Raw genomic sequence first — 20,887 nt, 5'->3', positions numbered from 1 at the left:
GGATCACAGCCCGTAGCCCAACCCTTTTCACAGCTTTCCCCAGGGGGGGGGGAGGATTTTCACTGAATTTCCTATCTTTTGGGATCGCAGCAACGTGATGAAGAGTGCAATTCACGCTAAAGTTTTTTTTTTTTATTGTTTTAAAAAGTAGAGCTGTGACAAAGAGTCAAACTTGTAAAGAGCGGGGCATTGAGGAGGAGGGAGTCCCTTTCATATATGGAATAATTTCTGTTCGTTTTAAGCTTTAATATCGCCCTTACTTTCAGGTAAAACAAAAACTCCAACTTTTTTGGTTACTTAAAAAGGCCACAATAACTTTTAATTTTATTTACGAACGTTTTTATTAGTAATAAATATACGTAACTTACGAATTAACTCACGTAACGAACTTCTATATTCGTATATTTTTATTACATATATGATGGGGTACGCCCCTCGTTAATACATCGGTCTTTACACTAAAGTTTGAATTGTGTTCCAATTCTTTAAGAATGACCCATGAATCGCAAAGGCCGTTTAATTATAAGTAGCTCTTTTGAAAATACTAAAAATGCTTTGGCGTAAAGAGCGAGGTATTGAGAAGAGGACGAACCCCCTTATATACGTAATAATTTGTCTTCGTTTAAGTTTTAATGTTGCCCCTTACTTCCAGTCGAAAAAACTTGTTTTTTTATTTATTTGATTTCTCATTTTTTTTTAATAATGCTGGAAAATCCAGCGATCCCTTCATGGAAATTCTCTTTCCCCATGGAAAGATCTTCCCACGTAACCGCAGACCCCCCCCCCCCACCACCACCACCACCACCACCAGAAAAACCCTCTAAAAACGTCAGTAAACTCGAAGTTTGGCAAACTTCATAACTTGCAGCCCTTCCCTTGGGGACAATAAGGGATTAAGTCGTCCAGGTTTACCTGGACGACTTAATCGTCCTGTTTACCAGGAAAACACAAGGCAAATTAGATCCAAAACAGATTTCAGATTGTGCACTAGGAAAGAACCTCAAGTTCTGTCAAACAATTTTAGCTCAACACCGGAGAGTGGACGGATTTAGAGAGACCTAAAACAGACAAATTAAAGGAACAATTTGAAATAATAAAGAACTTGTCAAATCTTGATTTTTTGTGGGGAGTGAGAGGGCTGAAGGCAAATTTTGGCTGATCCATGCCTATACCTATGTGTGCATGTAATGCAGGTTCAAGAATATTACATGCTAAACACTCTATCAGGACAAATTCCCAACCTTACAGCTCCTAAATCACAACTTTAAGAGGGTTGAGGATTCGCATCTTTTGTAAGCTCCCCTATATTTGCACTAAAAAAAACTGATCCAACTAGTCATAAACAAAACTGATCCAACTAGTCATAAACAAAATTTTATCGATGTTGAAAATACAACACGATCTAAAATAACATTAAATAACTTCGTTTTTTGTATTGATAAGTTTTCAAGCATTTAAAAGCTTATAAACAATAAGACAAATAAATCACTAGAATAGATTTTAAGTCATGAGACAAATAAAATAAAGAGGATTACTTACGTTGCATATGAATAAGTTGCCTTGACATTTTGACTTTGTCTGGGTAGCATCTTTTATATCTATCTTTATCCTGAACATTGAAAACTTCAGGGACTGGAATGGCTTGGCCAGCTGCTAAGGCTCGTTGTAAATGGTGTTCCTGATTTGAAAAAAATGAAATGCTTAAGCAAACTTCACATTTTTTTTTTTTTTTAACAAGCTGGCCTAAGTAATGACGTCTATGGGTCTAGCTGCAAAATGGGGGGTGGGGGTAGACCTGCCAACTGAAACTGAAATCTATACAAAAAGGAATAATTTCCTTCTAAAGGAAGATAATTAGAAACTTCCAATGCAGATTTCCTCATTTCCCTATACAAATCCTGGCTTTAGGCTTCCCAATCCTTCCCTGAAAGTAAACCAAAGGACTCTGGAAATTGAAAAAAAATAAAAAAAAATAAAAATGTGATCTAACCTCCAATATCACACTTATATCTATGTCAAAACTTTGCAAAGATATTACATATAGACAAAAAAAATCGTCACAGCTCTTAACTTACCTCTAAACCCCCTGTGTCAAATGTGGTCACACCTACACGACCTTTGCTGCTGGATGACAGGTCACGAAAACAGAACAACAATACCCTACGTGTCAGCTTAAGCAATGGTGATTATTTTATAAACAAGCCTCTAGATCTTTAAAGAAGAAGCAGATATTGCTGGGTTAGTGGAGATTCTACCAAAATTTACTACAATTCCTGTTACCAAAAGTTTGTTGCAAATATCTGGATTTCAGTTCTTCACTAATCTGGCAGAGAAACTACAGAAGAAGAGTTGGTGTCTATGTCAGAGAAGGTTTCCTGGTTAGTCTTATTAACCATCTAATTTTATGTTTGTCCTGGGTGAAAGCTTATGGCTTGATACTACTCTTTGAGAAGAAAAAACGTAATCTGAGACATAAGATCCTTCTACATATCACGTTTCATCAAGATCCAATCACCTATTTGTAAGATAAAAAAACCTCAATTTTCACATTTTCCAAGAATTCTGGTTTCCCCCTCCAGCTCCCCCTGATGTCACAGGATCTGGTCGGAATTTAAAATAAGAGCTTTAAAGCACAAGATCCTTCTAATCTCAAATTTCATTAAAATCTGATCACCCATTTGTAAGTAGCAAATACCTCATTTTTCCAAATTACCCTGCCAACTCCACCAAGAGAGCAGATCCAGTCCAGTTACGTCAGTCATGCATCTTCGACAGGTTTTTGTTCTTCCCATCCAGCTTCATCCTGATCTCTCCTCTTGAAGTATTTTCTAAGATTTCTGGTTCCCCCACTCCTTCATAAGTTAAAAACACATCATTTTTTTCTAGTTTTTCTGAATTAAAAAAATAGAGCAGATCCGTTCCAATTATGTCAATCATGTATCTAAGACTTCTTCTTATTTTTCCCACTAAGTTTCATCCCAATCCCTTCAATCTAAGTGTTTTCCATTATTTAGCCCCCCCCCCCACAACTCCCCCTGTTATCACCAGATCCAGTCAGAATTTAAAATAAGAGTTTTGAGACACAATATCCTTCTAAATATCAAATTTCATTAAGATCTGATCACCCATTTGTTAAAAATACCTCATCTTTTCTAATGTTTCAGAATTAACCCCCTCCCCCAAATACCCCAAAGAGAGCAGATCAGTTCCGGTTATGTCAATCATGTATCTAGGACTCATGCTTATTTTTCCCACCAAGTTTCATCCCAATCCCTTTACTCTAAGTGTTTTCCAAGATTTTAGGTTTCCCCCTCCCAACTCCTTCCCCAATGTCACCAGATCTGGTTGGGATTTAAAATAATAGCTCTGAGACACAATATCCTTCCAAAAATCACATTTCATTAAGATCTGATCAACCATTCATAAGTTAAAAATACTTCATTTTTCTATTTTTTCTGAAATAACTGGCCCCCACTTCCCCCCAGATGGTCAAATTGGGAAAACGACTATTTCTAGTTTAATCTGGTCTGGTCCCTGATATGTCTGCCAAATTTCATTGTCCTAGCTTACCTGGAAGTGCCTAAAGTAGCAAAACCAGGACCCAAAGACCAACAGACCAACAGAATTTGTGATTGCTATAGGTCTCTTAGTTAATACCAAGTGCCATAGAAATTAGTGGAGTTTTTCTATCTTTTAATTAAAATACCAAAAGCTATATTTAATTAAAATCCAAAGAAAAGTTATTTTTCAAAATCTCAGAGGCAGGGACAAAATAACCTAGGGAGACATGTGCCTGCTCCTCCCCCCCTATTTGATGCCACTGTAAGATTTACACAATGGGGTGCAGCTCAATATGTCCCTAGTGACAGGAAGGTTTGAACCATAGTTCCATAGTTCCCAGTTGTAGCTTCATCCAATCATAGTGTCACAACACAATACTTCAAACAAAATACTTCAAGATTAAATACTCATCATGAAAATTCATAAAACTTGATGAACTAAATTACAATACAAAAGAGAACCATTCCATTAAATTGAAATAAAAAGCATGCCATTAAGATTGCCACTGTCAAAACATCTGACTGAAGAATTTCAGTGAAGGTTTCCATATCTATTACATTCTACTTAAGGATTTCGATAAAGGTTTCTAAATCTACTAAATACTACTGTCATTATACATCCATGCACTTCTCCTATCCCCCCTTCCATAATGAGAACCAATATAGCCCAGGGATTTACATTCAGTTAAAAGAAACAGTAAAATTCTGTAAAAGGGACTATTTCTCATCTTGGAAAGAAGTTGAGTTAAGTGAACAAAACTTTTAGGCATGTCTCCAAAGCCTGGACTAAGCTTTGAAAACATGTTTTTAAACATCTACCCCTAGCCTTTCCCCTACCAAAGGACAGCAGTGTATGGTGAACTTGGACAAACTTTGGGTTGTAAAAGCAAATTTTTTCTAAATCCTCAATTCTAAAGCTTTAAAGAATTTGGAAAAATTTGTTTAAAATAAAATAAAAAATCCTAAGAACTTTTAATTCTACTCAAATCATGTATTATTTTTTCTAAACATTGAAAAAAATGCAAATAGACTCAAACCAAAATAAATGAAAAATCATATTTCCAAGGTTAATACAGGAATGACCTGTCTTCTCTGCAATTTTTATTCCTTAAAAATATTCCAGAGTAAAAAAAGTAAAACTCTAGATGAGGGGCTATTGTTTATGTTTAAAAGCAGTTGAGTTAGACAAATAAACTTTTAGGACTAGATCCAAAGCCCAAAGGATATCCTGGAAAGATCTTTCAAAGTATCTATTTCTAACCAATAAAGGGCACTGACATTTGAAGGAAATGAAAAACCAAAACTTAAGGAAACACTTTTGTCAAAACTTAGATAGGTATAATTCTGTCTTAGCAGCCCCAGAAACAAAGAAAGAGCAGAAATAATAGATTAAAACCTTTCTAGGTATATTTTAGACTTTGGACTTGTTTATAAAAGTTTCATTTAGGCTACCTAGCTCACTTACTTCCTAAGATAGAAAATATCCTAGCTTCTAGAACTCTACCAAAATAGAGACAAGGAGCTTGAAAACACCTCAGTAGAGAAGAATTTAGGCTGTTGATTCATTCCTGAAACTTTTATTGACTTAAACCAACTATTTGCCATGATGGTAGAAAGCTTCAGGTAAAATTCAACCTGAAGGTCTTATTGCTATTTTGGAAAGTAATTGTGCTAGGCGAATGAAGGTTTCAGGGGCCAAAACATTCCTAAAGAAAATCTTATACAGCTATCATCTCTATCCTTCCCTAGTTTCTAGTCCCTAGAATATAACATAAAAAAACTAGGTTTTTTTAACTGAAAGTAAGGAGCAACATTAAAACTTAAAACGAACAGAAATTACTCCGTATATGAAATGGATTGTCCCCTCCGCGTCCCACGCTCTTTATGCTAAAGTTTTTAATTGTTTTAAAAAGCAGAATTGTGGCAAAGAGTCAAACTTTAGCGTAAAGAGCGAGGGATTGCGGAGGGAACAATCCATTTCATATACGGAGTAATTTCTGTTCGTTTTAAGTTTTAATGTCGCTCCTTACTTTCAGTTAAAAAAACCTAGTTTTTTTATGTAATTTCTGAACGTTTTTGAATTAATGCATGTTTGATTTTGACTCTCCACACGTAAACTATTCAAACGAAATTTGCATATTAATTCCTTTTTTGGCTAAATGGCTTTCTCTTAGTTTTGATCATACGATTTTGAGAAATATGGGATGGGGAAGGAGGCTAACTATTAATTTTAATTTTAACGAATTTTTTTATTAGCAACAAATATATGTAACTTTAGAATTAACTTACGTAACAAACTTTTATATTCTTTAATTATTATTATGTATATGAGGGGGTTTGTACCCTCGTTAATACCTCGTTCTTTACACTAAATCGCAAGTTTTGTCCCAATTCTTTAAGAATGACCCCTGAATCAGAAAGGCCATAGAATAAATAGTTGAAATTACTAAAAATACTTTAGCATAAAGAGCAAGGTATTTATCTCCTCCTAAATACCTCGCTCTTTATGCTAAAGTATTTTTAGAACCCCTCATATGCGTAATAATCTCTGTTCGTTTTAAGTTTCAATGCTACTTCTTCCTTTCATTTGAAAAAACGTTTTCATGTTTATTTTTCATTGTTTTCTTATAGTAATACTAGAGAATCCTGCGCCCTTTTCATTGAATTTTTCTTCCCCCATGACAGATTCCTCCAAGGAAAGATCCTCCAACATAGCCCCCTCTCCTCAGCCCTACCCCCAAACAAAATAAAATCCCCCTGAAAACGTCTGTACACTTCCCAATAACCATTACTATATGTAAACACTGGTCAAAGTTTGTAACTTGCAGCCCCTCCCCCAGGGATTCTGGGGGAGTAAGTCATCCCCAAAGACATAGTTATTATGGTTTTCGACTATGCTGAACAAAATGGCTATCTCAAAATTTTGATCCGTTGACTTTGGGAAAAAAATTAGCATGGGAGGGGGCCTAGATGCCCTCCAATTTTTTTGGTCACTTAAAAAGGGCACTAGAACTTTTCATTTCCGTTAGAATGAGCCCTCTTGCGACATTCTAGGACCACTTGGTCGATACAATGACCCCTGGAAAAAAAACAGAAAAAAACAAACAAATAAACACGCACCCGTGATTTGTCTTCTGGCAAAAAATACAAAATTCCACATTTTTGTAGATAGGAGCTTGAAACTTCTACAGTAGGGTTCTCTGATACGCTGAATCTGATGGTGTCATTTTCACTAAGATCCTACGACTTTTAGGGGGTGTTTCCTCCTATTTTCCTAAATAAGGCAAATTTTCTCAGGCTCGTAACTTTTGATGGGTAAGACTAAACTTGATGAAACTTATATATTTAAAATCAGCATTAAAATGCGATTCTTTTGATGTAGCTATTGATATCAAAATTCAATTTTTTAGAGTTTTGGTTACTATTGAGCTGGGTCACTCCTTACTACAGTTCGTTACCACAAACTGCTTGATAACATAGACTATATGACAGGAGCTGGTTAGTTTAAACTCAAAAGTGAAAGTGTAGAATCTTGGATATTAACATGAATGGATGCATGAGTTTTTTACTTATCTTTTGACTTCCTACTATACAAAAATTACTAGTGATAACTGGAATTGGTATTTAAAACATAATTTGTACAACCCCAACTTGTCCCTCAGCTTGAAAATCCTGCCTACTTTATGCATTTTTAGTTTGCCCCATGATGGAGGGTCAACCAGAAATGAATGCCCTTCTAGAATTAGGATTTTTAAGTGCTAAAGTTTAGAAACTATGCTGCCTTGCAGCTTAGTTTCCACTTTAGACAGCTTGTGACAAAACTAAACAATTACCATTATTTATTTTGAAAAAAAGGCACTGAGAGGTATGTTCACTTTATAGGCAAGTCAATTACATGAGCAGCAAAATATTTACCCATTTTTTTAGTCTAACCCCTTTCCAAGATAGCCAAAAGAAAAATTTTAGCCAGAAAAGACCTAAGTATAGTGGAACTGGTAGAAATTTTTGAACTAGAACTGGTAAAATTCTAGTTTAGTGGCTTCTTGCTATCTTGGAAAGGGGTAAGGTTAGGAAAATGAAACTTTCAGGGATGGGTCTACAGGCTAAAGTATGTCCTGGGAAGGAATATTAAAGTACCTAACTCTACTCCCTCTCTCTCTCTCTCTAGAGGGTCCTGACCTTTAAAATATGTGTGTTATAAAAGTGAAAACTTGAAAAATAGATCTTTGGCTTTAATGAAGTACAACAGATTTGTTTTGAGCTTTACAATTTTGCTCAATCCTAATTTATAAGGTTTTAAAGATATACAATGACATTTCCTGAATTAAAAAAAATGATATGGCTCAGAATTTGGTAAAATTCTAGTTAACTACTAAAATAACAAGAATTGTATTTTCAGAACTAAAGGCAGAAAAAAAGCAACTTGTATATGAAAATTAAGGTAAGATTTTGTTTTGTCAAAATTTCAGTAGGTAGAGGGACCTGTCATGTAGGTGAATTTTAGGGCCCTCTAGAGGGAGAAGGAGTAGAGGTGGGTACTTTGAAATACCTTCCTGGGATATACTTTAGCCTTTAGACCCATCCCTGAAAGTTTCATTTTCCTAACTTAACCCCTTTCTGAGATGGCCAAAAGTCACTAAACTAGAATTTTACCCTAGAACTTAATAGCCTGCTACAAAACAAATGATTTTTTTCTTGCATTTATATTTCCAAGAAAAACAACATTAACACAGTAGCTCACAGCTTAAAGAAATTCCATTTTCATATCCTATTCAGCGAAGTTTTTCTGAAAACTTGCTATTTACGCATTAACAACAAGTATTTATTTACGCCCCTCCTTCATTAAGGTCATTGGTGTTCAGTCACATTTCAAATATTCAAATTTTTTGCCTTGACATGTAAACAAACATGGCGGATGTCCGCCATGATTAATTAGAAAAAAATAATTCTGAACTTACAGATTCTTCTTCCTTTTCCATTCCAGTAGGCATTTTAGGAACTATTCTATTTATATGTGAAATATCTACTTCTTTGGAATGGTAGATAGCCAAGGGCTTTGAGCTGTCCAATGTTTTGGCACGAAAAGACAGCTTGCTCATCTTGGACTGGAAAAGAAAGACCAACAAAAACACCAGTAACTCTTAAAATCGAGAACCCTCGTAGGGTATATGTATTAATTTATGTTCACAAGTCACTCTTTCATATTCTAAGCATAAAATGTGCCTTATTTGACAGCCACTTAGCTTAATAATCACAAAAATATTTTCCAATATTTTTCATTTTTCAATAGTTGCAATACAGAAAATGGCGGAGAACTGTTAATATTCTATTCCACATTTTGCCAAACTGGGCGGGGCTTTAACGATGACGCTTGCGCAATGGATTCTCTGAATAGGTGGCAGGTATGTATAGTACAGCTGCTAGAACCTCTGGCGTATGTAAAAACGTAGAAAAGTTATGATTTTCTAGATGTGTAACTTGTTTGAGAAAGGATGGGGCTTCATATAAGGACCAAGACTCAGAACAAAATTCACTAACTAACCAAAGAAAAGATCGTGTTGCGTTCCTGTGTTAATTACTTCATTACTCGCCCTCCAATATTTGGGAAATTGTGCAGTTTTTCAGATTTTTGAGGGGCATATGATGGGGAGATTTAAAGCCCCCGGTCCTAGTTTCAATTGGTTTTAGTTAATTCTTACAAAATAAAACTTTTTAGTTTTATTTTCAGTGAACCGTTTTACAAATTTCAGAAATTGACGTTTATATTTTGTAAAAAAAAATTCAAGGTTTATAATTTTTTCTATGCAAGCTGAACACAACTAGAACTTTCGGTTTCTTTCTTTTAAGCTGCTAGGGAGTTTTTTCCGCACAAAAGTGATGTGTAACTGTCGAGTTTGGGAGACACAAGACTTTTCGGAGTAGTTTACCAGCATTACTTTTTTTTTTTAGGCACAGTTTTCTTACTAATATATTTCAGAGAATTATGCTGGAGGGGACATTTGACCAAATATTCACAACAAAATCTATATTTTTTACAATTTAACCCATAATTTCTTATATTTTTTAAATATAATCTGCTCATTTCCTACCACTGAAACTCATTAGGCCAGAGTTAATCACCATAGCCCATTGAGTAAGCGCAAATGTTGTCTCTATTAAACAAAGTTTAAACATCAAAATAAATTTCTTTTTTAAAGAAAGCTTGCATACCATAGATTATTTGAAGATAGCCCAAAATATTAAGATATTGTTAGATTAATCTAATAGATAAGCCTGCGACAAGTCTAAGGCTTTTTCCTATGTTGAATAAAATAAACAAATAGTACAAGGATTTTCTAACTGTAAAAAAACAAATTATAGCTTATTAGGCTCTCAAGCACAATGAGCAAATACTTGCACAATAAGCAAATAATGGCAATAAGTTTCAATAGGTTCTTTCTCTTTATAACATATAACAATATGTATTGTAGGCTATATAACAATAGCCTACATTCATATTCTTTCCAGAACATAAAGTTGTGGATCAGCATGATAAATGCCAGAGAGCTTTCCAGGAGGGGAGAGACAAGTGCTGCCAAGAACTTTTTATCAACATTTGAATGGAAATATTGGGTTTTATGCTCATGTTATATATTAAACATATATACAGCAACGAGTGATAAGTAAAGATTGACTCCTGCTTACAGTAAGGAAAACTTCAAAAGAAGTTAGGATAGCCTCAACTAAGTTATAAACTTTTTGTAATAATTATGAGGATGTACAATTCGGCAAGTTCAAAGTTACGAGAGTGTGAAAATATTCAAGCATAAATTACAGCATTGTAATGTGCAAATTTTTAGGGAAATCTGCTCCACAATAAAAAAAGGGGCCCTCAAACCTGACATCCGATTCAAGCATAAAGTACATCATTGGAATTTATATCGTTGAATACCCTTAATAGGAGGATTCATTTTGATTGCAGCTATTTCTGCAACCTAGTAAAGAGCGTTAATAGCAACCGGAAGTTCAAAAAGGAATCTTGAAAAAAAAAATTTATCAAGTTAGGAAGAGTCATTCTTTGAAGCTGATAAAACATTGTAACTTTCTATCGGCTAGTCTTAATAGTTTAAGTTTACTGCGAAAACGAATTTGTGTCAATTCTGAAAAAAAACCTGGAACCCCTCGAAAATGGTGTCTTTGTTGTGTTTCTGTCAATTTGTGCCATTAATTATAAGTTTTTATCCAAAGAGGGTCAAAATAACAAAGAGTGTAATTTCTAAGAAAGCCACTTATTTGACATAGTTTAAAACCATAAACGATTAGTTTCGGCAAACCTCATCTTGGCAAACCAATAATTTTCAATAGACCAAAGTCGAATTTTCGCTGACAAGGTATTATAATACATATTTCTCTTGAAAAGTTGCTTCTCTGGGGTTTTATGCCGTATTTGAGTGACTCCGTTACCTGATTCCCTGAAATGCAGTCACATTCTTTAAAATGCTGTCATAAACTCGTTTTTCGAAGATTCCTTGCATTATATATTGCACAAGAATGTTCACTTTTATCACAAATTGAGAGGTGCAAAATTATGCTTAAAATTTAAATATTTCAAATAGGACAACATTTCATAAATAGTTGAATTTTTATCTGGAACTCCGCGAAAATACCGGCAATAATATCCCTTTCGCTTTCTGTGTGAAAAATTGTAGGTTTTTTAAGGAAACTTTAAAAGAACTGCAAAATAGAGCATTTAATGCCCTATCTTAACAGAAACTCATGTTGACTTATTCAGTTTCTTCACCTTAGCTAGACAAATATCATTTGTAAGGTTTATTTTACTAAAAATGAAGAATAATTAACATAAAAAACAAGGTTTTTTAATGGAAATAAAGAAGGAATTTTAACCTTAAAATGAACAAAAATTGTTGCTTCACAGATTATGCAACATATATCTGAACAAGAGCTAAGAGCTCACATGGCACTTGTGACGAGGCCAGAAGAGCTAAGAGCCAAGACCTCATATGGTATGAGCTCTAACAAAATTCTAAGACTCGATAGGTTGATTTAAATGGAAAATCAGAGGCTTAATGCCGGTCGGGATTTAAAATAAGAGCTCTGAGTCACGATGTCCTTCTAAATATCAAAATTCATTGCGATCGGATCATCCACTCGTAAGTTATAAATACCTAATTTTTTCTAATTTCTTCTCTCCCTTTAGCCCCCAGATGGTCGAATCTGGGAAAACGACTTTATCAAGTCAATTTGTGCAGCTCCCTGACACGCCTACCAATTTTCATCTTCCTAGCACGTCCAGAAGCGCCAAAATCACCAAAGCACTGAAACCCTCCCCCCAACTCCCCCAAAGAGAGCGAATCCAGTACGGTTACTTCAATCACGTATCTACGACATTTGCCTATTCTATCCACCAAGCTTCATCCGGATTCCTCAACTTTAAGCGTTTTCCAAGATTTCTGTTTCCCTCCTCCAACCCCCTTTGTCCCCGGATCCAATTCGAGTTGAAAATGGAGCATCTGAGACATAAGATTCTTCTTTTACACACAAAAAACTCAGCTTTTAGGTAAATTCTGAGTGTCTTTGTTGCTGAATGAGTTTCAAAAGTTTAGCGAAAGCACTTTTGACTACAACAAAATCAGGTAGTTAATAAATTCCTAGTGTTTAACTTGCTGGCTGAGTACCAAAAAAATCATAAAAGTACTTTTGACTGCAATAAAACTGAGATACTTGGTAAATTCCGAGTTTTTTAATTGGTTACTGGGTATAAAAAAATTAATAAAAAATAGTTTTGCATGCAACAAACTCAGGCAGTTGTAAATTCTGATTTTGTTAGTTGCTGACTATCAAAAATTTAATAAAAACATTTTTTACTACAATAAACTCAGTTAGTTGATAAGTTCCGAGTGTTTTACTTGTTTTATGACTACCAAAAAATTAATAAAAGTGCTTTTGACAACATTAAACTCGACTAATTGGCCAATTCCAAGTTTTTTCATAAGTGACTGATTATGAAAAATTAATAAAAAAGGACTTTTGAGTAGAGCAAACTCAACCAGTAGGTAAACTCCGAATGTCTTTTCATAAATAAAACAAACTCAGCTAATATGTAAATTCAGAGTGTTTTAGTTGCTGGCTGAGTAGCAAAAATTCAATAAAAGCACTTTTGACTACAATAAACTCAAGCAGTTGATAGATTCCGAGTGTTTCACTTGCTGGCTGAGCACCAAAAAATTAATAAAAGCATATTTGACTACAACAAACTCAACTACATGGTAAATTCCAAGTCTTTCAATTGGCGACAGAGTATCGAAAAATTAATAAACAAGCACTTTTGAATAGAAAAAACTCAGCCAGTAGGTAAATTCATTGTGTTTTAGTTGCTGACTGAGCATCATAAATTAAATAAATGTACTTTTGACTACAATAAACTGAGGGAGTTGATAATTTCCGAGTGTTATATTTGCTGACTGAGTACCAAAAAATTTATCAAAGCACTTTTGAATGCACCAAACTCAGCTATCTGGCAAATTTAGAGTCTTCTAATCGGTAACTGAGTTATCAAAATATTAATAAAAAAGTAGCTTTGTCTACAACAAAGTCAGCTAGTAGGTCAATTTCGAGTGTCTTAATTGCTGACTAAGCATAAAAAATTAATAAAAAGGACTTTTGAATACAATAAACTCTGGTAGTTGATAAACTATGAGTGTTTTACTTGCTAGCTGAATACCAAAATTAACAAAAGTACTTTTGACTACAACAAATTCAGTTACCTGGTAAATTCTGAGTCTTTTGATTGGTCACTGAATATAAAAAAATTAATACAAAAAACTTTGGCATACAACAAACTCAGCTAGTATGTAAATTCCGAGTGCCTTAGTTGCTGATTGAGTATAGAAAACTTAATCAAAGCATTTTAAACTATAATAAACTCAGATAGTTGATAAATTACAAGTGTCTTAGTTGCTGGCTGAGTACTAAAAAAAATAATAGAATCACTTTTGAATAAAACTAACTCAGTTACTTGGTACATTCCAAGTCCTTTAATTGGTGATTGAGTGGTTGTTATGGATGAGTACAAAAAATTAAATAAAAGCACGTTTAACTAACATAAACTGAGGGAGATGATAACTTCCGAGTGAATTAGCTGCGGGTAGAATTGTTGGTCAATTCCAAGTTTTTTGATTCGTGACTGAGCATAAAAAAATGAATAAAGAAGCATTTTTGCATAGAAAAAACTCAGCTCTTAGGTGAATTCTGAGTGTCTTAGTTGGTGATTGAGCATCAAAAATTTAATAAAAGCTCTTGTGACTACAATAAACTAAGGAAATTGATAAGTTCCGAATGATTCTCTTGCTGGCTGAATACTAAAAAATTAATAAAAGCACTTTTGACTAATACAAACTGAGCTACTGGGTAAACTCTTAGTCTTTTAATTGGTAACTGAGCATCAAACAATCTAATAATAGCACTTTTGCACACAACAAAACTCAGCTAGTAGGTAAACTTCGAGTGTTTCATTTGCTAACTCGAAATTAAAAATTTAACGAAAGCACTTCTGACTAAAATAAACTCAGGTACATGACTAATTCCGAGTGTTTTACTTGCTGGCTGAGTACCAAGAAAAAGCACTTTTGACTAAAACTAACTCAGTTGCTTGGTAAATTCCAAGTTTTTAATTGGTACCTGAGCATCAAAAATTAATAAAAAAAGCCCTTTTGAATAGAACTAACTCAGCCAGTATGGAATTTTCCAGTGTCTTACTTTCTGTCTGAATAGCAAAAATTTAAAAAAGCACTTTTGACTACAATAATCTGAGAGAATTGATAAATTCCGAGTGATTTAGTTACTGGCAGAGTACCAAAAAAATTAATAAAAGTACTTTCGTCTGCAACAAACTCTCAACTACTTGGTAAATTCCAAGTCATTTAATTGGTGGCTGAGTATAAAAAAATGAATGAAAAAACACTTTTGCATAGAGCATACTCAGCTCTTAGGTAAATTCCTAGAGTTTTAGTTGCTAACTGAGTATCAAAAATTTAATAAAAGCACACGTGGCTACAATAAACTGAGGGAATTGATAAGTTCCACGTGTTTTACTTGCTGGTTGAATGCTAAAAAATAAATAAAAGCAGTTTTAACTACTAAAAACTCAGCTGCTTGTTAAATTCCTATTTTTTTAATTGATGACTGTATAAAAAATTTAATAATAGCACTTTCTTATACAGCAAACTCAGCTAGTAGGTAAATTCCGAGTGTTTTATTTGCTAACTGAGCACCTAAAATTAATAAATGCACTTCTGACTACAATAAACTCAGGTAACTGATAAATCCCGAGCGTTTTACTTTGCTGGCTGAATACCAAAAAAATAATAAAAGTACACTTGACTACAACAAATTCAGCTAATTGGTAAATTCGGAGTTTTTCCAAGTGTTTTACTTTATTGGCTGAATGCCATAAACACTAACAAAAACACTATAGACTACAACAAACTCAGCTACTTGGTAAATTCTGAGTCTCTAGGTTTGTGATTGAGTCTCAAGAAAATTAATAAAAAGCGTTTTTACATTGAAGTAACTCAGCTAGTAGGAAAATTCCGATTGTCTTAGTTGCTGACGGAGCATCAAAAACTTAATAAGAAAAACACCTATAAACACACAGAGTTAGACACACAAAGGACAAATTAACGTAAGGTTAGGTTACATTCAGATAACTACTTTTAAGTTAGGTTCGTTTTGGTTAAGTTAGCGTGGGCTCAAGTGTCCTTTTCATGTTTGTGTTCATAACTCTGTGTATTTGTAGGTGTTTTTCTTATTGAATTTTTATTGTCAGTCAGTAACTAAGATACTCGTAATTCACCTTATACTGAGTTTGTTGAATGCAGAAGTGTTTTTAATTAATTTTGACAGTCAGTCACCAATGAAGAGATTCGGCATTTAATAATTAGCTAAGTTTGTTGTAGTCAAAAGTTTTTTATTGATATTTTTTTGGTATTCAGCCAGCAAGTAAAACACTAGGAATTTATCAACTACCTCAGTTTATTGTAGTTAAAAGTTTTTTAATTTCATTTTTGTTGCTCAGTCAGAAACTAAGACACTCGGAATTTGCCTACTAGCTGAGTTTGTTGTATGCAAAAGTGGTACAATTAAATTTTTTATGCTCAGTCACCAATCAAAAGACTCAAAATTTACCTTGTAGCTGAGTTTGTTGTAGTCAAAAGTGCTTTTATTAATTTTGGTATTCAGCCAGCAAATAAGACACTCGAAATTTGTCAACTCCCTCAGTTTATCATAGTCAAAAGTGCTTCTATTAGATTTTTAAATTTCAGTCTGCATCTAAGACACTCGGAATTTACCCTACTAAATGAGTTTGTTGCATGCAAAAGTGCTATTATTTCTCTTTTACACTCAGTCACCAATTAAAAAACTAGGAATTTACGAAATAGTTGAGTTTTTTGTAAACAAAAGCGCTTTTATTAGTTTTTTTGTTACTCTGCCAGCAAATAAATTACTCTGAGTTTTTTAACTTCCACAGTTTGTTTTAGTCAAAAGTGCTTCTATTAAATTTTTGGTACTCAACCAGCAACTAAGACACTCGGAATTTACCTACAAGCTGAGTTTGTTCTATGCAAAAGTACATTTTTTTAAGTTTTTTCGGTGCTCTGCCAGCAACTAAAACACGAAATTCAGCAATTCCCTCACTTTGCTGTAGTCAAAAGTGCTTTTTTTTCAATTTTTGGTACTCAGCTAGCAGCTAAGATACTAGGAATTTACCAACTAGCTGAGTTTTTTTAAAGCAAAATCGGGTTTTGATTAATTTTTTATACTTTGTCACCAATTAAAACACTTGGAATTTACTAATTAGCTGAGTTTGTTGTAGTTGAAAGTGCTTTTATTGTTTTTTTTTTGTTACTCTGCCAGCAAATAAATCATTCGGAATTTTTTAACTTCCACAATTTAATTTAGTTACAAGTGCTTTTATTAAATTTTTGGTACTCATCCAGCAACTAAGACACTCGGAATTTACCTACAAGCTCAGTTTTTTCTATGCAAAAGTACTTTTTATTAATTTTTTTTGTACTGGGCCAGCAACTAAATCACGGAATTTATCAATTCCCTTACTTTGTTGTAGTCAAAAGTGTTTTTTTTCAATTTTTGGTACTCAGCTAGCAACTAAGATACTAGGAATTTACCTACTGACTGAGTTTGTTTAATGCAAAAGTGGGGTTTTATTAATTTTTTATACTCAGTCGCCAATTAAAACACTTGAAAATTACCAATTAGCTGAGTTTGTTGTAGTTAAAAGCGATTTTATTAATTTTTGTTTTGATCAGCCAGTAGAGTTTGTTGTAGTCAAAAGAAGGGGCGTCGTTGGGGGGGGGGGGCAAGGGGGCAGTTCACCCCAATAATTTGGAGAAAGCTTTTTTTATAGCTTATACCCCTTGACTATCTGAATAGGAAGCCCTCTTGAACCCCTATAAAAATACTGGTACTACTATCCTTGTCAAAATTGCTTTTATTAATTTCTTTTTGGACCTAGCCACAAAGTAAAACACTAGCAATTTATAAACTACCTGAGTTTATTGTAGTCAAAAAAGCTCGTATTATATTTTGATAGTCAGTCAGCAACTAAGGTACTGGGAATTTACCTACTAGCCAAGTTTTTTTATGCAAAACTGCTTTTTATTAATGTTTTGATACTCAGTCACCAACTAAAAGACTCGAAATTTACCAAGTAGCTGAGTTCTATGTGTGCAAAAGTGCTTTTGTTGAGTTTTTGGTCCTCAACCATTAAGTAAAACACTCGGAATTTATCAACTTCCTCAGCTTATTGTAGTCAAAAGTGTTTTTATTATATATTAGTTGTTCAGTCAGCAACTAAGACACTCAGACTTTATCAACTACCTGAGTTTTTTCTATGAAAAAGTGGTTTTTATAACTTTTTTGATGCTCAGTGACCAAATAAAGAGACTGTTTTAATCAAAAGTGCTTTTATTAATTTTTCTGTATTCAGCTAGCAAGTAAAACGCTCAGAATTTATGACTTAACTGAGTTTTTGTAGTCAAACTGGCTTTTCGTTAAATTTTTGATGCTCAGTCAGCAACTAATACACTCATAATTTGCCTACTAGCTGAGTTTGTTGTATGCAAAACTCCTTTTTTGTCAATTTTTTGATACTCGGTCACAAATTAAAAGAATGAGAATTTACAAAGTATTTGAGTTTTTTTAGTCAAAAGGGCTTTTATTAATTTTGTGGGTGCCCAGCTAGCACCTTATAAACTCGGAATTCATCAAGTCCTTTAGTTTATTGTTATCAAAAGTTCTTTTTTCAGGTTTTTGATGCTGAATGAGCAACTAAAACACTCGGAATTTAGCTACTTGCGAAGTTTGTTCTATGCAAAAGTGATTTTTATTAAGTTTTCGATACTTAGTCACAAATTAAAAGACTTGGAATTAACCAAATAGTTGAATTTTTTGTAGTCAAAGATGCTTTTGTTAATTTGTTGGTATTCAGCCAGCAAGTAAAACACTTGGAAATAATCAACTACCTAAGTTTATTGTGGTCAAAAGTAGTTTATTAAATGTTTGATGTTCAGTCAACAATTAAGACACTCGAAATTTACCTACTAGCTGAGTTTGTTGTATTTAAAAGTGCTACTATTAAATTTTTTGATACCCAGTAACCAATTAAAAGACTCGGAATTTAGCAAGCAGCCAAAGTAGCCAAAGTTTGTTGTAGTCAAAAGCGCTTCTATTAATTTTCTAGTATTCAGTCGGCAACTAAAACGCTCAGAACTTTTCAGCTCCCTCAGTTTAATGTGGTTATTAGTGTCATTATTAATTTTTTTTCTACTCAAACAGCAACAAAGATACTCAGAATTTACCTACTGCCTTAGTTTGCTGAATGCAAAAGTGCTTTTTTACTAATTTTTTAATACTCAGTGACCAATTAAAAGACTTAAAATTTACCAAGTAATTGAAGTTGTTGTAGTCAAAAGTTGTTTTGTTAGTTTTTTTTTGTACTCAGCTAGCAACTTAAAAACTCGGATTTTATCACTTCTCTCAGTTTATTGTAGTGATAAGTGATTCTATTAATTTTTGATGCTCAGTCGGCCACTAAGACACTCGGAATTTAATTACTATCTGAGATTTTTATACGCAAAAGTTTTTTTTATTAATTTTTTGATACTCAGTCACTAATTAAAAGACTTGGGATTTACCAAGTAGTTGAGATTATTATAATTGCAAGTACTTTTATTAATTTTTTGATACTCAGCCAGCAAGTAGAATACTCATAATTTATCACCTACCTGATTTTATTGTAGTGAAAATTTGCTTTTCTTAAATTTTTGATACTCAGTCAGCAACTAAGACACTCAGCATTTACCTACGACCTGAGTTCGTTGTATGCAAAAGTGTTTTTTTATACTCAGTCACCAATTAAAATACTTAGAATTTACGAGGTAGCTGAGTTTGTTTTTGGCCAAAGTGCCTTTATTAATTTTTTGGTACCCAACCACAAGTAAAAACTCGGAATTTATCAACTACCTGAGTTTATTGTAGTCAAGAGTGCTTTTATTAGCTATTAAATAGTCAGACAGGAACCAAGACAGTCAGAATTTACCAACTAGCTGAGTTTGCTCTATGCAAAAGTACTTTTTTTTTAATTTTTTGATAGTCATTCACCAATTAAAGACTTGGAAGTTACCAAGTAGCTGAGTTTGTTTTAGTCAAAAGTGCTTTTATTAATTTTATTGTGTATTCAGCTAGCAAGTGAAACACTCTGAATTTATCAACTACCTGATATTATTGTTGTCGAAAGTGCTTTCTATTAAATTTTTAGTACTCAGTCAGCAATTATTTCACTTGGAATCGGCCTAGAAGCTGAGTTTGTTGTGTGCAAAAGTACTTTTAGGTTAATTTTTATACTCAGTCGCCAATTAAAAGACTCGAAAACTACCAAGTAGCTGACTTCGTTGTAGTCAAAAGTGCTTTTATTAATTTTTATTTGGTACTCAGCTAGCAACTAAAACGCTCATAATTTATCAGCTGCCTCAATTTATTGTCTTCAAAAGTGCGTTTGTTAAATTTCCGGTAACTATTGAGAAACTAAGACACTCGGAATTTACCTATTGGCTGAATTTGCTCAGTGAAAAGAGCTTTTTTATTAAATTTTTGTACTCAGTCACCAATTAAAAGACTTGGAATTTACCAAATAGCTGAGTTTGTAATAGTCAAAAGTGTTTTTATTAATTTTTTTATATTGACACAGCAATAAAATGCTCGGAATTTGTCAACTACCTGAGTTTATTGAAGTCGAAGGTGTTTTTACTATATTATTGATCTCAGTCAGCAACTAAGACACTCAAAAATTTACCGAACTGATTTTGTCAAAGGTGCTTTCATTAAATTTTCGATGCTCAATCAGCAACTAAGACACTCGGAATTTACCTACTAGCTGAATTTGTTCTGTGCAAAAGTGTCTTTTAATTATCTTTTTGATACTCAGTCAAAAATTAAAAGACTTGAAATTTACCAAGTAGTTGAGTTTGTTGCAGTCAAAAGTGCTTTTTGTTAATTTTTGTCGTGCTCAGCCAAGACGTAAAATACTCGGAATGTATCAGCTACCTGGGTTTATTGTAGTCAAAAGTGCTTTTGTTAAATTTTTGGTACTCATTCAGTAACTAAAAGAATTTTCCTACTACCTGAGTTTGTTGCATGCAAAAATGGCAATTCATAAAAAAAAGACTATGGCTTCTCTTTCGTGTTAAGTTTTCGATGAGCATGCAAAGTTGCATTACGAGTAAACCCCTTTCATTTTTCAATTTATTTTTATTTTATAATAGTTTCTTTCATTTTAAAATTTGTTTTTATTTTTCGTAATTTAGAAAAAATAAAATTTGTTTATTTTCGTTATATTTTCATTTATAATTTTTTTTATTTTCTTCATTTTTTTATATTTTTTATTTTTATTTATTTTTTTGGACATAGTTTTATTTTTTTTATTTCACGATTAATAAAATTCTATTCTTGGCGCTTTTTAATTTAATACATTTAAAATCCCGCTTTATATTCACTTAATATAGGGTTCCTATAAAAATGTAAACCGGTTGTATTCAATTCCCTCTAAAAAATTTATTCATAGAGTTTTCGTTTGAATAAAGAATGTCAAGTACATACATTATAGTATATGGTTACTTAGACATTAAGGTTAAATTTTTTAATGCAGAAATATGAGTCAAAACCAGTTTGATCAACTGGTTAATTCTTTTATTCAGTGAAGGTTGAATATATGTTAATCAAGTCCTGACAGGTATATGTCAATTATATATTCC

At 33.2% G+C, this 20,887-nt stretch overlaps 1 protein-coding gene and 1 long non-coding RNA gene across 3 annotated transcripts in view; one reads left to right on the top strand and one right to left on the bottom strand.

The window, feature by feature from the left end:
- Window positions 1-8,872, bottom strand: part of LOC136032006 (enhancer of polycomb homolog 1-like) — a 61,358-nt gene extending 52,486 nt beyond the window's left edge. For both annotated transcript variants that reach the window (XM_065712073.1, XM_065712074.1), the window contains exons 1-2: window positions 8,519-8,872; window positions 1,540-1,678 (exon numbers count right to left, since the gene is read on the bottom strand). In XM_065712073.1, the coding sequence (XP_065568145.1) occupies window positions 1,540-1,678; window positions 8,519-8,659 (280 nt within the window). In that variant the 5' untranslated portion in view covers window positions 8,660-8,872. The remainder of the gene's footprint in view (window positions 1-1,539; window positions 1,679-8,518) is intronic.
- LOC136032007 (uncharacterized) lies at window positions 8,853-20,087 on the top strand. The gene is made up of 2 exons (XR_010618624.1): window positions 8,853-8,962; window positions 17,885-20,087. It is a non-coding gene; the product is annotated as an uncharacterized LOC136032007 (long non-coding RNA).
- Window positions 20,088-20,887: the final 800 nt, after the last annotated feature.

Source organism: Artemia franciscana, chromosome 10 (genome assembly GCF_032884065.1).
Source record: "Artemia franciscana chromosome 10, ASM3288406v1, whole genome shotgun sequence".
Taxonomy (NCBI): domain Eukaryota; kingdom Metazoa; phylum Arthropoda; class Branchiopoda; order Anostraca; family Artemiidae; genus Artemia; species Artemia franciscana.
This window is presented reverse-complemented; position numbering and strand designations above follow the sequence as displayed.